This window comes from Daldinia vernicosa, assembly GCF_022497035.1.
Source record: "Daldinia vernicosa strain CBS 139.73 unplaced genomic scaffold F5Y00scaffold_65, whole genome shotgun sequence".
NCBI lineage: Eukaryota > Fungi > Ascomycota > Sordariomycetes > Xylariales > Hypoxylaceae > Daldinia > Daldinia vernicosa.
Genome location: NW_025953981.1, coordinates 1 through 14,739, shown reverse-complemented (window position 1 = coordinate 14,739; position 14,739 = coordinate 1). Strand labels below are relative to the sequence as shown.

Genomic DNA, 14,739 nt, shown 5'->3' with positions numbered 1-14,739 from the left:
TTGAAAGATGCGTCGTGTTGGGTTGTGAATGGTGGAGGTTGTATAGCCACTTAACAATTAGCTGGTTATCTGGTTATCTCCTTTTCGAAAAAGGAGACGATGACAAAGTCAAGTAATTAGTCCCGTAAATATTTGAAACCTACCTGTACCTAGCCTAATGAATCCTAACTTGCTTTTTACTGACCTAAGATATTGAGTATGACGACTTTTAGATCTTAATCATGTTTGTCCCACGCTACCTGGTATTAGATATTGCAGGTACCTACGTACTTGATAGGAGGCCTGAAGACGAGAACAAGGTCGGTTTGGTGCTACCTCAGATAAGGAGGTATGGAGGTTATGTAACTCAATGTTAGTATGTAAATGTACCTAAAGCATGTAGCACAAAAGATACCCCAACAAAGAGCCGGTTCCAATGAGGTGGCTATTCCTCCCCGCGGCGGAAGCCACTTGTCCCAAGAGAGACTAGCGGGACCTGGACGTGTCCAAATGACGGCATCAATGATGCTGCGCCTTAGTACCCCGAAGCAAAAATAAAATAAAATAAAAATAAAGCCCATATGATTCAAAAGTTGCCCATTTTTTACTGCCAAGATTTTCGTTAACCTCTATTTACTATTTACTATTTCCTCTCAACGGTCCTCACCTCGCCGCTGTCGATACCCACGTAAATCGATCGTCTCCGTGCTTCATTAGCTTATTTTCGGGCTATCGAAGAATTTTCTGCGCTACTGTCGGCTTCTCGCAACGAAGATTCGGTGAAGGGAAGAATATTGATAGATAGATACGCGGTTTCGCACTAGGAGAATATAAAAGCTTACACGGGCTTTTATACCTCCCTATACATACTGGATAGGCAAACGGAGCGAAGGGAGTTGTTCGTGCTGTTGCTGGAGTAGAAGATAAAGACGAAAAGATGTCGAAACGATCGGGTGGTGCGAGCAATGGCGCTGCGGTGAAGGTCAACCAGGCGAGCGTTGCGGATGAGCCTTGTATGTTGTCTTAGGCACCCAGTTCAGGGTGTGTATTGTGTTGTTGAATTATGTTAATACTAACATCACCATCCATCCTGTAGCGTATAAGAAGCAGAAGGACCTTCTCTCATCTACGGGCCATTTCTCCCTGCTCAAGGCTTTGCATATGGCGGACTACATCACTGAGCTGAATGGTATTTTTTTCCACCCTTCCCTTTCGAAAAAACCAAACGATATTATATTATATACTAGAAGGAGAATCGTTACTAACGAGTGTCATTCTTTTCGCTATACAGGCGCTTGCGGCATCCTATCCGTCTTCTCTTCCCTGCGCTACTGCCTTGGCGACCCCGCGGACAAGACAAACGTGTACCTCGCGCTCGCGTTCCTGCCCTTCGGGTTATTCTTCGATTTCATGGATGGTCGGGTTGCGAGGTGGCGGAAGAAGAGTAGTATGATGGGTCAGGAGTTGGATTCGCTGGCAGATTTGGTAGGTTTGCTCCTTTCTGCTGAAAAGGCAGGCAATGGTGTCTGAACCAGTTCACTAACACGAGTTCGTTCCTATAGATCTCCTTCGGTCTCGCCCCAGCCTGCGTAGCGTTTAGCATCGGCCTGCGCACGACGCTCGACCAGGTGTTCTTGGCCGCGTTCGTATTATGTGGTTTAACGCGACTAGCACGCTTCAACGTCACGGCGAACAGCGGTGATATCCCCAAGGACGCCAGCGGGAAGGCCAGCTACTTCGAGGGCACCCCCATTCCTACGACGCTAGGTCTCGACGCCCTGATGGCCTGGTGGGTGAGCAAGGGTTGGATCCTCGACCAGGTCCCCGGCGGCACGCTGTTCGCAGGCACCAACTTCGAAGTCCACCCTATTGTTGCCATGTTCCTGATCCACGGGTGCCTGATGTGCAGTAAGACTCTACACGTACCTAAGCCCTAACAACCGTCTATCAGTCAGTCTATCACTTATCTCTTCTTCTCCGCCCTGCACTGCATTAGCAGGTAGGCGGCAAGGGTAAATTTAAGGGTAAATTTGTGCGGCTAGATTTCTTTTTCTTTCGGTTCGGCTCGGAGTGTCGGGGGAGGATAGATACCTACGCTACTTATTTGTTAATGGGATGGGGGTGTTTTGCCATGCGGCTAGCGAAAAGAGGGAGAAGGGAAACATAAATACTGCTGCGGGAGGAGGGAGGGGAGGAGAGGAAGGGGGGAAGGAGGGATATTACGCATATATTACGCATAGACAGACGAGCATACGAATAGAAAGAACAATGATGGTAGACAGGGCCGGCCGGACGGAACAGAACAGAAGAGTGCGTTTGTTTTATGTTAACTGTCTATCTTGAGGGTGATATGTTGAGTTGTAGATTACTCTGAACGGGCATATTCTCTCGTAGCGAACAGGAACAGGTGAGGTTGGGGAGATTACCTGCTTGGTTCGTGTAGAGAATAAAGCAGATAAGGGTACCTTAGGAGGTAGTTATATTGGTTAGCAAGATTACAAATACTTAGGTAACTTTACGAGTCTTGCCATCAGTCCCCTTTTTTACGTAGGTATATGTGCTTTTAACCAGAGGCAGAGTGGTGTTATGGCGAGTAGTACCTAATGTACGTATATGTGTGTGTATGAATAGATAAATAAATAAATGCCACGTACGGTAGATGCTTGGAGGTGCGTATTAGGGGTATTAGAGACGATACTATGTTGCGGAGCAGATTTCTGAGTAGCTCAACACTATATAAGGTATACAAGGTAGATATCTAACCTGGATTTATTTCCTTGGCTGGATTTATATTGGATACCTACCTAGAGGATACATTGGTATTCTCTTAGTGTATACCACGATTTCACAGCAGGCTTCCTTCCAGACATATCTCATTTCAAAATTATATCGCATCCCCTGGGGCATAGTTCACATCTCTCGTACTTAGGTAGGTAGTGAAAGGGTACTTATCATCTTTTTCACCGAAGCTACGTACGTTTCTTATCCGTTACCCGCAGAGCAGAGGATATCATGAATTAGTGTCAAGACGAGTAGTATCTAAATCAAGGCTCCTATTTTCCATGATACATCCCTCCCCCCACGTATCCACGTATTGGCCGTAATGCTGGCGTTCAAAATAATAGTATCGTCGGGCCAGTAATCTCAGAACGAACCAAGCTTCATATACCTCCACTTTCTTCATATTAGCAACAATCCGTTGCGTACTAGATCTTATCCAGCCATTACGACCCAATATCCTGGATCAGCCCCCTTAGCACACCCTTCTCGGCAAGCGCCCGCACCCAATGGTGTATCGCAGGCGTGTAATCACGCTGCCGACCACGGATTATATCCACCGCTTCATCTACCGTCGCCAGCTCTGCAACGTATTGCGCGTCGAGGGAGTCCTGTTCCGTTCTTAGTTCTTTCGCTAGCTTCAGCGCTTCATCGGCATTGAAATCCGGGTGGCTCGTCCTGATCTTATACAAATCTGGGAGCTCTTGAGACACGATATCTTCGCGGGTTAGGTTTCGCTGGGCGAGATGAGGGGCGGGGAAAGCTTTGAAGGGGTCCGGGACGGTCCAGTTGGTATTCCCGCTATAGAGCTCGTGGAGGGCATGGGAGCAGGCTAGGCTAATTGCAAGTTCCTTAGCTAGAGTCTGGAGAGGAGACTGGCAGATGGCTAGAAGACTGAACTCGGGCATCTCTGAATTACGCATCATGCGTTCCTGAATTGCTGTACTTGCCGTATCGATCCACGAATCCGATATGGGGCCTGTGGTTATTAATAGTTAGCAGGAAGTTACGATGTTTTGTTCTAGCAGTAGGGTATACCAAGACATAACGGCATCTTCTCAAAGCCGTCCAATTCCCAAACCTGGCCGTTCACAGGCACGTAAGCGATGTAATGATAATTCGTCTCAACCCGCCCTTTACGTGAGGTACGGGTGGACTTCTTTTGTGTCCTTCTCTTTTTCACCATTACAGACTCCTCATACTTGTTGTCAAGACATAGATCCTCAGAGAGGAGATCGATCCGTCTGTTGGCCTGGGTTAGATAGCATTCAAGCAAAGAAGAGGTATAGTCGTACCTTGCAACGGAATTATGTACGCTTCGGATGAAGTCATTCTTGTCAAGGGAAATGCCCCGATGGGGAGGTAGCTGCTCTTTTGTAGACTCTCTGAACTTCTGGAGTTCCGTACCAAGAGTGACGTCTTGGGCATTCATTATGATGTTCATGAGCGCCACGGTAGCGCAAGCATTGGCTGTCGTCTATAGGCCTATTAGTCGGTATGTAGCGTAAAGGCTTGGCTTAAGGAGAAATACATACCTGATTGGTAAACCAGAGATAGTCAGGGCACTCCTGACGGTTCACCTCGTTGCTTGGCTCATCAGATCCATCATATTGGAATAAGAAAATGAGACCATGAACGGGTTTGCTGCTCCTTGTTAGCATTTACGTATCGAACATGTTGGATACCAATCTTACGGTAGGAACTCTAGGATGTCTGGATCCAGGCTGTACACTTCTTGAACCTTGAAGTCCTTAGCTCCAAGCTCTTGCAGAATGGCATTGAAGAATCCCTAGATAGGTCAGCTAAATAGGCAGGAACGAGCCTATAGCTACACAACTTACAGGCTCGGATTCAAGTTCTACCCAACCACCATATTCTTTACGCTCATCCTGGGACATTCGACTTAAGGCAGCTTCTAGGAGTGGACCAGGATCTTCGGGGATGATATTCTCCTGTGCGATGCGAGCTGCTTTACGCTTTGGGCGGGTTGACGGAATGGCAGGCTGGACATGTGCTTTATAAGCAGGGATGACATACTCCTCATCGTACTTGGTAGGTGCCTTTGTTGCTCTGCCCGAGCGACGCGTGCCGTTACTAAGTGCGCCGGTATTCTGCGCCCCATTGCTATGTGCGGTGTCTGGAGACACAGGAGGTGTCCCGACCTGCTCAGGTTCCGCCATAAATACGGTGAAGTGGTCAAACCTGAGATTTCTTTGTATGAAATGGTATTATGTGGCGTAAGAGGGAAGATGGTAGATGGCACTGCGCTTCGCTGCGTTGCGGTTAGTGATGGTATAAGGAGAAGATTGAGTTGTCAAAGAATGCGTTGTAGGAATTGAGAGTGGGGTTTGGGATTTTTATCAAACGAAATAAATATCGTGAATCTTATTCCCAAGACGATAAGATTAGATAGATATTTGTGTTGAGGAAGGTGTAAGGTGCGGATATAAATTGGCAACTGGCAACAAGGCGTGGCAATGAGATGTAGACGTCGCAGACGTTGTGGACGAGAATTTTAAGCCTCGCTCCCTAAAATAATATAGGAAATGGCGACCACAAAAGTGATTATTTATTCATTCAGCCCTGCACTTGTTTTAATCAGTGATATAAATTTTAGGTATATTAGGTACGTATATATAAATCAAGATGTGTAAATCAAGATAGACTTACACGCACTGGTTCCAAGGATGGTTGAGGCTCAAGCGAGGCTATAAGAAGAGTATGGGTTTTTATCAGGTATTATTATCTTCTCCATCCTGCTAGATTTTTAGACCAGCTGTAAGTTATGTTAACTACCTTTTGCATAAATGACTCAGGGGCTTTAAAATGTTGGGAAACACAAAGGCAGCAGTTTGAGAGTTTGATATACCTCTACGAACACATGTCCGATACGTGGCACGGCCTGCGTCTTCCCTTCCTATTTTTTTTTAAATCTGTTTACAACACAATCTCTGCTCGTATTACCCGTACAGAGTAATAGTTTTAGTCACTACTTTCTTCGTATCTGTTGAGGTTGGGCCTTGGCTTGGCTAGGAGAGGCTGAGAGATGGTTTAAGCTGTGTTGATGTGACCTGTGATGTGATCAAACTGAGGGGACGAAGCTGATGTAACGGAATAATTTCCGACTACCTACCTACCCATTGATAAGATGTATACAGTATCTTGTGCAGTTTAATAATATCAATTGATTGCAATTTCACTGTTAGAATATGTCTGGACCAAAAGGAATCAATGGATGATGTCCATAGCAGCCTTTTGATTGTGTAATTGATTGTTTATATGTGTATGTAACACTGGAGTAACACTGAAGGTAGATTGGTGCAAGTACCTAACCTAGGTAATCCATATATTGATTGCATGTATTGTACCTGACCTGTATCATACAGCTATTACCAGTAGCTTATGATGTAGCTACCCGCTCCCTACCAACGGTATGTACCCACTTTTAATAGCTAATAGGTACCTATAGCTATGTACCTACAAAGCCCTAAAACGTCAGAACGTCCAAACTTTTCCGCCTGTATGGATTATTGCCCCACGCTATAATAGCGCTTCACTATGACTGCTAGTTGACTGCTACCTTCAATCGCTAGAAGGTCATAGCTCCAGATAAGGAAAAAAGGAGCTTCCGAGAAATGCTATCGGTTGGCAAGCAGCTGCGTGTGACAGTCAAACCTTGGCTTGGCACCATTCAGAAATTTAGAATTTCTGAACGCGCCCGCGTCGTGATGTTGGCCTGTATTTTTCTGCCAGACCAACCCTAAAATTTCCGCCCACTCTCGCCCACTCGCCCACTCGCCTATTCGACGAGCTCAACAAGGTATTTACATACCTCCCTTATTCGCGCTGGCTCGACAACAATAGACAAAGTTAAAAGGACATATATTTGGCTTGATTAAAACACCTTAACTGGTCGAATTTAAGTCGATATATCTTGACACTTTGACACTTTGTCTATTCTCCCAACCAAGATTTCTATTTGCCCAACCAATCGATCAACAACCAATTTACCAACTTAGTCCGATATTTTCTTCCGCTCCTGATGGTTCGTCACCATCACGGAATGCAATGAATCCCGGGACGCCGCGCGTGGGCGCTGGAGGTTTCCCTCAAACACCGGCCGCTAGAGCTCAAAGACCACGTCAGGCACAAGATGCTAAACCTCGAACTACTTTACCAACCGCTCCCGAAAGCCAACCCTCTTCCGCTCCGAATAGCCAGCCGGTAATCCCTACTACCATCATTGACGCACCCACCCAGCGATTTTATGCCTTCGCCATCTACGTAGCCCTTCTAGGATGGCGCTTCTACGACTGGATACAGATATTAGAGGATAATGGCGGCTCATTCTACTTTTTCTGTAAATGGGTCATCTTTGACTTTATTTTCTTCTTCTCTTTACCTTCCATGCGCATACCTTGGCTGGAGCTGGCCGCACCGACGGTTTCTATGATCTTTTTTGGCCATCTAGTATTTAACTGGCTTCTAATGTTTAACATTCCCGTGCCTTGGCATTCCTGGCTTCTCGGTCTGGTTAAGGTCTTCTATGACAAGGAACTCGCTATCTCTGAGCACAATGTTAAAGTCTCGAGCATTCTGCATAACTCCTCTCTTATCATGGGAAAGCAGATCATTAATATCCTTCCTGAAGGGTAAGTCCTTGGTAACCATGCTACATACGTATAGTAGACCGTTTCTGACTTATTATCATAGTTCTGCCCTTCTTAATCCTGAGAAGAATCCTTACTGTCTCGGCCAAGGCCAGAATGTAGCGGCTGTCCCTATCTACTTCAACGCTACGGTTCCCGTCGAGGTCGAACTTCTTCGCTTCGATCTAGAATCCGATTCTCAGGAGGTATTGAAACTCAGCCGTAAGGAGATTAGGGAAATTAGCAAACAGTCGGCCAGGTCTGTCGAAGATGGAGCACTGGGGATTTATAGATACGACATCGCTATAAAGAAGCCAGGCGTTTATCAACTAAACAAGGTCCTTGATGAGTATAAGCTTGAGGTTCAGAGACTTACCGAGCCTACATATATTGTTCCTTGTCCGAGAGCCCGGGTTCGTACGGCACAGTCGACAACGAAGTGTATCGGTGATCTATCCAACTTATCTCTGGATGTTTATGGAACGCCGCCCTTAAAGATCGTCTACAGCCGCACTATCAATGGAAAAGATCACAGTTTCCATTTTCAAAGTCTTCAGCCCGACGGCTTCTCATCTCCCCTGCTTACCCAGAGATCGACTATAATGCCTTTAGGAGAAGAGGACTATACCTGGGCCAGGCTACAGACCGTCGAGGTAGGCCTGAATGAGTCGATGAATTCCGCGGGAGAGTGGCAGTATTCCATCGACGAAGTTCACGACGTCTTTGGCAATGTCATCCAGTATCCTCAACCTGAGGATCCCGACGCCAAGCCTAAACCCAAGCACCTGTTTCAGAATTTTGTTGTGCGAGAACGCCCAAGAGCTACTATCAAGGGCTGTGACCCTAGTAACCCCCTCAAGGTCGCTAAGGGAAAGTCGACAAAGCTTCCTGTCCAGATTGGACGCCCAGGTCAAACTCCGGATAGCGTTTCCCACACTCTGACCTGGATTTTCTCGCCAATCGACACGCTCACTAAGAGTGGCGATCATGGCGACGTTGTCGAGGTCGGTACTTTTACCGCCAAGAGTGTGGATGATCAACCTAAGATCAGTGCGCCAGGTTTGTATACCTTGAAATCCGTGTCTTGTGATTCCTGTGAGGGAGAGATTGAGGAACCCTCATCTTGCTTACTGCTCAACCCTCTTGAACCAACATTGTCGATTCAGGCCGAGGAGATTCCAGACAAGTGTGCCGGTAACTCTATTGGACTTCGGGTGAATCTCGATATGATCGGAACCCCTCCTTTTAGAGTTGGATACACCGTGACCAGCGATTCTGGACAGAATAGGAGGGAGACTGTTGAGATCAGAGGCCTCAGACAACAGATCGATCTTCTGCCTAGGAACGCCGGGCGCTACCAATATCGCTTTAGGAGAATCGAAGATGCCATTTACACCGTTCCTCTACCTTTATCGGATGAATACTATCTGGAGCAGAATGTTAAGCCGCCTGCGACAGCGTATTTCAAGTCAGAACGCCGTAGCATTAATGCTTGTCTGGATCAGCCAGTCAAACTTGACGTGGCTCTTCTCGGAGACGGTCCTTTCACGCTCGAGTGGGAGCTCGTACACGAAGGTAAAAGGAAGTCCGAGAAAGCGACTGGTATTGAAAGCGACACCTTCACCATCGAAACTGCTCCGTTATCGACCGGTGGTGAGTACACCTTGGCCCTGAAGAGCATACGAGACAAGACAGGATGTCGCATATTCCTCAAGGAAGAGGCCAAGATCTCTGTGCGACGCCAGCGACCGCGGGCAGCATTTGGTGTTATTGATGGTAAGAGGTCAGTTACGGTTGTTGAAGCCGCCACAGCCCATCTCCCCTTGAAGTTGTCCGGTGATGGGCCATGGATAGTGAGCTATCGCAACCTTAACAGCACTTCCGAGGAACCAGGGGTTCGCATTGCGAAGACCGGCAACGATTTCATTGAAGCGAAGGAACGGGGTATCTACGAGATTATTGATGTTAGGGATCACGGGTGCAGTGGCATCATCAATCCCCAAGCCAGTCGTTTCGAAGTTAAGTGGTACCCGCGTCCCGAGCTGTCGTTTTCGCCTAGCGAGTCGATTCAGCCCACAGATAAGAGAAATAAATTTATCAAGAGAGATGTCTGTGAGGGCGATGTGGACGGATTTGAAGTTACACTTAAAGGTAGGCTACTTTTATGTCTCTATGACCCTTGAATTATGCTAACAAAGATCCTAGGCTCGCCTCCGTACCACGTGGAGTATGAAGTCAAACATAAGCCGAGGGCAGGCTCGGGCTCGGTGGCCCGAAAAGAGTTCGATGCTGCCCTCGGGAAAGCATCTATTCCCCTGGAGACAGCTAAGGCCGGATTATACACTTACACATTTTCTGGCCTATCAGACAATCTCTACAACGACAAACAGAGATCTGAGCCTCTTACATTGGAGCAGACGGTCAACCCGAAGCCGTTCGCTTCCTTTGTCAAGCCTGGTCAAACATTCAAGATGTGCATGTCTGATTACGGCCCGCAAGAATCGATTCCTATTAGGCTAGAGGGCAAAGCACCATTCTACGTCGAAGTCGAAATTAAACAGCATTCCGGAAATCTCCCAGAGATATTCAGGATTCCTAACATCCAGACCAACAATTACGCCATTCAAATTCCCAGGCAGTACCTAAAGCTTGGTGGCCAGCAGGTCAGAATCCGCAAGGTACGCGATGCCCGTGGTTGCCAACAGAAGACGGAAAGCGGTGGTGGTGTGGTTCATATTCAGCTTTACGAAGCACCGTCTATCTACCCGCTCGAGCAGCGAACCGATTATTGCGTCGGTGAGCGCATCGCTTACACGCTTTCGGGCACGCCTCCTTTTGAAGTACACTATGAATTTTCCGGCAAACAGATGAAGGCCAAGTCCCAAACCACCAGCTTCCGTCGTATTGCCGAATCGCCTGGTGACTTCACGATCAATAGTATTAGCGACAAAGGAAGCGAGTGCCGGGCAGCCGTTAATATAACTAAGACTATTCACCCCATGCCGAGCGTCAGAATTAGTAAGGGCCGCGTTATCCAGGTCGATATCCACGAAGGAAGCGAGGTGGAGATCTTGTTTGAATTCTGGGGTACGCCACCTTTCGAGTTCACGTATACTCGTAGTACCAACGCTCGGAAGGGACAGAAGAGCCAGGTATTAGAGACGCGACATGATATCAGCTATGAGCATAGCAAGGTAATCACGGCAAACCTGGAGGGTACGTACGAGGTAGTAGCTATCAAGGATCAACACTGTGCCTTTTCGACGTTGGGCGTCGAGGGTAGGGACAAGGGCCAGAAGTCGTTGAAGTACTGAAAAGCTACCTACCTAGGTAACTTATCGAATTGGCGGGGGGGAGAATTGGACATGGGTATGGACATGTGGAACGAACAGGCTGCATATGAAGAGTATGTGGAAATAATGTAGAGCAACGGGGATGAACAGCTACGTGCGGCTGTTGGGGCATTGCATGAGCATGGCGTTCCGGTAGGATGACAGCTTTTGCTGACAGGATTGCCATGGCAGTCCAATATAAAAAATGTGACTCTATTTGTAAACCCATGAGCAGGACGTGAGATTGTTGTTACGCGTGTATGACTGCGGGTATGGGTACTTTTAGGTTAGGATGGTCACGATGTAATGCCGGAGGGTGAACTAGATATGTTTTGAGATGGATATATCCACGATTCTTTATGCCTTACGTAGTGGTACATACAGTTCAAGATATTGGGATTCAAGTGGGTAATAGGTAAGTGATGGGCATGTACCTAGCCTGCCCTAGGTTGGTAGGTATGTATGTAGGAGGTAGGCATATAGGTTCTAACAACTCCTCATTCAACCACATACGACCATAGGATCTGGAAAACTCGGGATCCCGTCCGCTCTCCCATCGATAAACCAGATACCGCCGGACCAGTAGTTGGGTCGGTGACGACCAGCGAATCCCCGGTGTTGTATGTTTTGGTTTTGTTTTGTTTTTTTTACCCGTTCGTCTCTTTTTAGTTTATAGCTAGCTAGTCCGCGTGTCGAGTGCCCTAGGATCGAACTACTCCGTTAGCCCCGGGTAGCTCCGTATGGCAATGGGCCTAGCTAACGGATAAGCTCCGTGGTTGTTCGGGAGTTAAACTCGGCAGACGAGATGGAAGTGATTACTAAAGGGCCCAAGCGCCTGGCGGTCCCTCTTTACTACGTTTAAAGGGTATTAAAACCTTAAAATAGGTTAAAAAATTAAGATAAAATTTATTTTATTTTTATATAATATATATATATAAATTTATAATTATTACCGTTTTTTTATTTTATAATTAATTATAATTAAATTAAATTAAAATATAAAATAAAAAAATAAAATTATAAGTTTTAAAATTTAAAAAAACGCATGTATTTATAAGCTCGCGCAAGCGTTTTCACGTGCTCGTAAGCTCGCACGTGAAAATCCGTCGAAAACATTAAATCTCTTATTAATTTTCTTATCATTTATTAATGAATTATTTATTAATTATTTATCATTTCTTTATCATTTCTTTATCATTTCTTTATTAATTTCGCATAATAATTTTTAAGAGTTTTAACGTAAAAAATGTCTTCAACGGATTAATGTTTTATTAAATATAAAAATTATATAAACAATTTAAAAAAATTATTAAAAATTTTATTATTATTTTTTAAATTTATTTTTATATTATTATTATTATTTTTATTATTATTTTTATTTTTATTATTTAATATATTTATTATAAAATTAAATTTATTTTAATTAATTTTAATTATTAATAAAATATTTAAATAATTTAAAATAATAAATATAATTTTATTAATTATTAATAATGTTAATAGTAAATTTATATTAAACGTATTTATATTAATATTAAATAAAGATTTTAATTAATATTTAATTTAATTAAAAAAAAGTATAAAATTTATATTAATAATAAATAATTTAAATTTATACTTTTTTTTATTATTAAAATTTATTTTTTAAAAAAAATAATTTTTATTATTATAAATAATATAATTATTAAATCTTTTAAATAACTTTATTTAATTTTATTTTAAATGATTTTAAATTAAAATTTAAAAATTTTAATTTAAAAAAATGTACTTTTATAATTATACCACTTTTTTAATTAATTACAACTTATATAACTTTTTTAAACCATTTTTAAATCTTTAATTTAAGGTTATTTTAAACACGTGTTTTTTAAAAAATTAACTTATAATAAAAATAACATTAACATTATTTAATTAATAAAATTATTAAAAAATAATAACGTTAACACATTTTTATAATAAATAATAATTATATATAATTATATTAACTTTATTATTAAGTTTACAATTAAATTTATATATTTTAAAACTTTTAAAAGTATTAAATATAATTATAATAATCGTAACCGGTTATAACACCGATTATAACACCGATCGTAACACCGGTTATAACATTAATAATAACAATTAATAAAATTATTAAAAATAATAACGTTAATACGTTTTTATAATAAATAATTATTAATTATACATTCGTATTAATTTTATTATTAAATTTATCGATTTAATCCACGTATTTTAAACCTTAAAATATTAAAAATAATTAAAATTAACCGTAATAATTTTAACATTAATTATAACATTAATCGGTCGTAATAATAACCGTAACATATAACGTGTAATAAAATTATATAAATATAAAAAAAACAAAAAAGTTTAAATAAATAATAATATTATTACTTTTAAATATAAAATAAATTATTTTATACGTAATTATAAATATTATTATAAATATTATTATAAATGTAAATTTTAATATAACATTTTTATACGTTAAAACTTATAATATTATAACGTAATATTATATAAATATATAAAAAAAGTAAAAAAATTTAAATTATTATTTTAAATAAAATAAAACGCGTTTTATTTTATTTATACATATTATTAATTATATTATTAATGGTTATAATAATAATAATATCATTTATTATAAAATAATTTTAACATTTAAAATTATAATATAATAACGTAACATCGTATAAATATATAAAAAATTTAAATAAATAAATATAATATATTATTAACTTTAAATCATTTAAATTAAAACTATTTTATACGTTATAATATTATATTAAATTTTTATAAATATAAAACTTAAATTTTATCATTAAAATCTTATCGTAACGTAAGCTCGAACTTAAGCCAACCTTAAACCATAATTTATTAAAAAACTTACCCGTAACTTATAAATATAAACATACGAGCCATGCGTTTTTAAAGCGTTTATAACGGGCGCAACCCCCGCGTTTTAACGAACTATGGTTTAACGTATATTAAAATAAATTTAATTTATAAAATTATAATATTTTTATTTTATTTATTATTACTTTTTTTTAATAATATATTATTTAATATAATATTTTTTTTTTTAATATTTTTTTTAATAATATAAATATATTAATTATTAACGTTTTATTTTAATTTATTTAATTTTATTTTAAAAATAATATTTTTTAATAAATTTAATATATTTAATATTAATAAATTACTATTTATTAAATTTTATAAATTATTATTTTTTTTATTAAAAAAAATTTTTTTATAAATTAATAATTTAAAAATTATTTAATTATTAACTTATTTTAATATAATAATATTTTTAAATATTTATATTAAATGTTTAAAATAATTTTAAATTAATGATAATAATAATAAATTAATAATATTAATATATTTTTTTTTAATATATATTATTAATTTTTTTACTTTAATATATTAATTAATAATAAATAATAATTTTAATATAATAAAAATCTTTTAATTAATTAATTTTACTTTAAATTTATTTAATATAATTTTAAAATTATAAAGATAATAATTTATTAATTTAAAATTTTATATTAAATTTTTTATTATAAATTTATTATAATAAATATAATTTATATTTTTAATAAAATTAAACTTTATAAAAATTATTTTATTATAACGTAAATATTTTTATAAAATTTTTTAATATATTATTTTTATAATTTTAAAAATTATAAAATTTAATAATTATAATAAATATATTATATAAAGTAATAAAAATAATAATATAATATAATATTATAAATAATATTTATTAATTTTAATATTAATATAACTTAAAAAATTATTTAAAATTAATAATTTTTAAATTAATAATAAACTTAAATATTTTATTATACTTTTTTTTTATTTAAAAATATTTTTATAATTATTAAATGTTTTATTATATTTATTAATATTAAATTATTTTTATAATAATAATTATTTATTTATTTAAAAATATATAACTTTTAATTTAAATATTAATAATTATT

At 39.1% G+C, this 14,739-nt stretch overlaps 3 protein-coding genes across 3 annotated transcripts; 2 read left to right on the top strand and 1 right to left on the bottom strand.

The window, feature by feature from the left end:
* Nucleotides 1–550: 550 nt before the first annotated feature.
* Nucleotides 551–2,005, top strand: F5Y00DRAFT_185213 (CDP-diacylglycerol--serine O-phosphatidyltransferase). The gene is made up of 4 exons (XM_048005073.1): nt 551–992; nt 1,076–1,168; nt 1,271–1,464; nt 1,542–2,005. Exons 1-4 carry the CDS (start codon nt 917–919, stop codon nt 1,914–1,916), a joined length of 738 nt encoding a protein of 245 aa, XP_047860806.1. The 5' UTR covers nt 551–916; the 3' UTR covers nt 1,917–2,005.
* Nucleotides 2,006–3,143: 1,138 nt separating this feature from the next.
* On the bottom strand, nt 3,144–5,327 carry F5Y00DRAFT_185191 (cysteine proteinase). Its single transcript, XM_048005072.1, has 6 exons — nt 4,599–5,327; nt 4,452–4,546; nt 4,293–4,401; nt 4,053–4,234; nt 3,796–4,001; nt 3,144–3,736 (listed from the first exon to the last, which is right to left on the bottom strand). Exons 1-6 carry the CDS (start codon nt 4,935–4,937, stop codon nt 3,204–3,206), a joined length of 1,464 nt encoding a protein of 487 aa, XP_047860805.1. The 5' UTR covers nt 4,938–5,327; the 3' UTR covers nt 3,144–3,203.
* Nucleotides 5,328–6,728: 1,401 nt separating this feature from the next.
* F5Y00DRAFT_185177 (uncharacterized protein) lies at nt 6,729–10,978 on the top strand. Its single transcript, XM_048005071.1, has 3 exons — nt 6,729–7,409; nt 7,471–9,557; nt 9,612–10,978. Exons 1-3 carry the CDS (start codon nt 6,826–6,828, stop codon nt 10,718–10,720), a joined length of 3,780 nt encoding a protein of 1,259 aa, XP_047860804.1. The 5' UTR covers nt 6,729–6,825; the 3' UTR covers nt 10,721–10,978.
* The last annotated feature ends 3,761 nt before the right edge of the window (nt 10,979–14,739 follow it).

Excerpts from the sequence above, each read along its gene's own strand:
- F5Y00DRAFT_185213 (XM_048005073.1), top strand. The coding sequence starts at position 917 with ATGTCGAAACGATCGGGTGGTGCGAGCAATGGCGCTGCGGTGAAGGTC. Across the intron at positions 1,169-1,270 it reads CTACATCACTGAGCTGAATG|GCGCTTGCGGCATCCTATCC; the intron begins GTATTTTTTTCC and ends TTCGCTATACAG. Across the intron at positions 1,465-1,541 it reads TGGATTCGCTGGCAGATTTG|ATCTCCTTCGGTCTCGCCCC; the intron begins GTAGGTTTGCTC and ends TCGTTCCTATAG.
- F5Y00DRAFT_185191 (XM_048005072.1), bottom strand. The coding sequence starts at position 4,937 with ATGGCGGAACCTGAGCAGGTCGGGACACCTCCTGTGTCTCCAGACACC. Across the intron at positions 4,547-4,598 it reads TAGAACTTGAATCCGAGCCT|GGATTCTTCAATGCCATTCT; the intron begins GTAAGTTGTGTA and ends TGACCTATCTAG. Across the intron at positions 4,002-4,052 it reads GTACATAATTCCGTTGCAAG|ACGGATCGATCTCCTCTCTG; the intron begins GTACGACTATAC and ends CCAGGCCAACAG.
- F5Y00DRAFT_185177 (XM_048005071.1), top strand. The coding sequence starts at position 6,826 with ATGAATCCCGGGACGCCGCGCGTGGGCGCTGGAGGTTTCCCTCAAACA. Across the intron at positions 7,410-7,470 it reads ATTAATATCCTTCCTGAAGG|TTCTGCCCTTCTTAATCCTG; the intron begins GTAAGTCCTTGG and ends TTATTATCATAG. Across the intron at positions 9,558-9,611 it reads ATTTGAAGTTACACTTAAAG|GCTCGCCTCCGTACCACGTG; the intron begins GTAGGCTACTTT and ends CAAAGATCCTAG.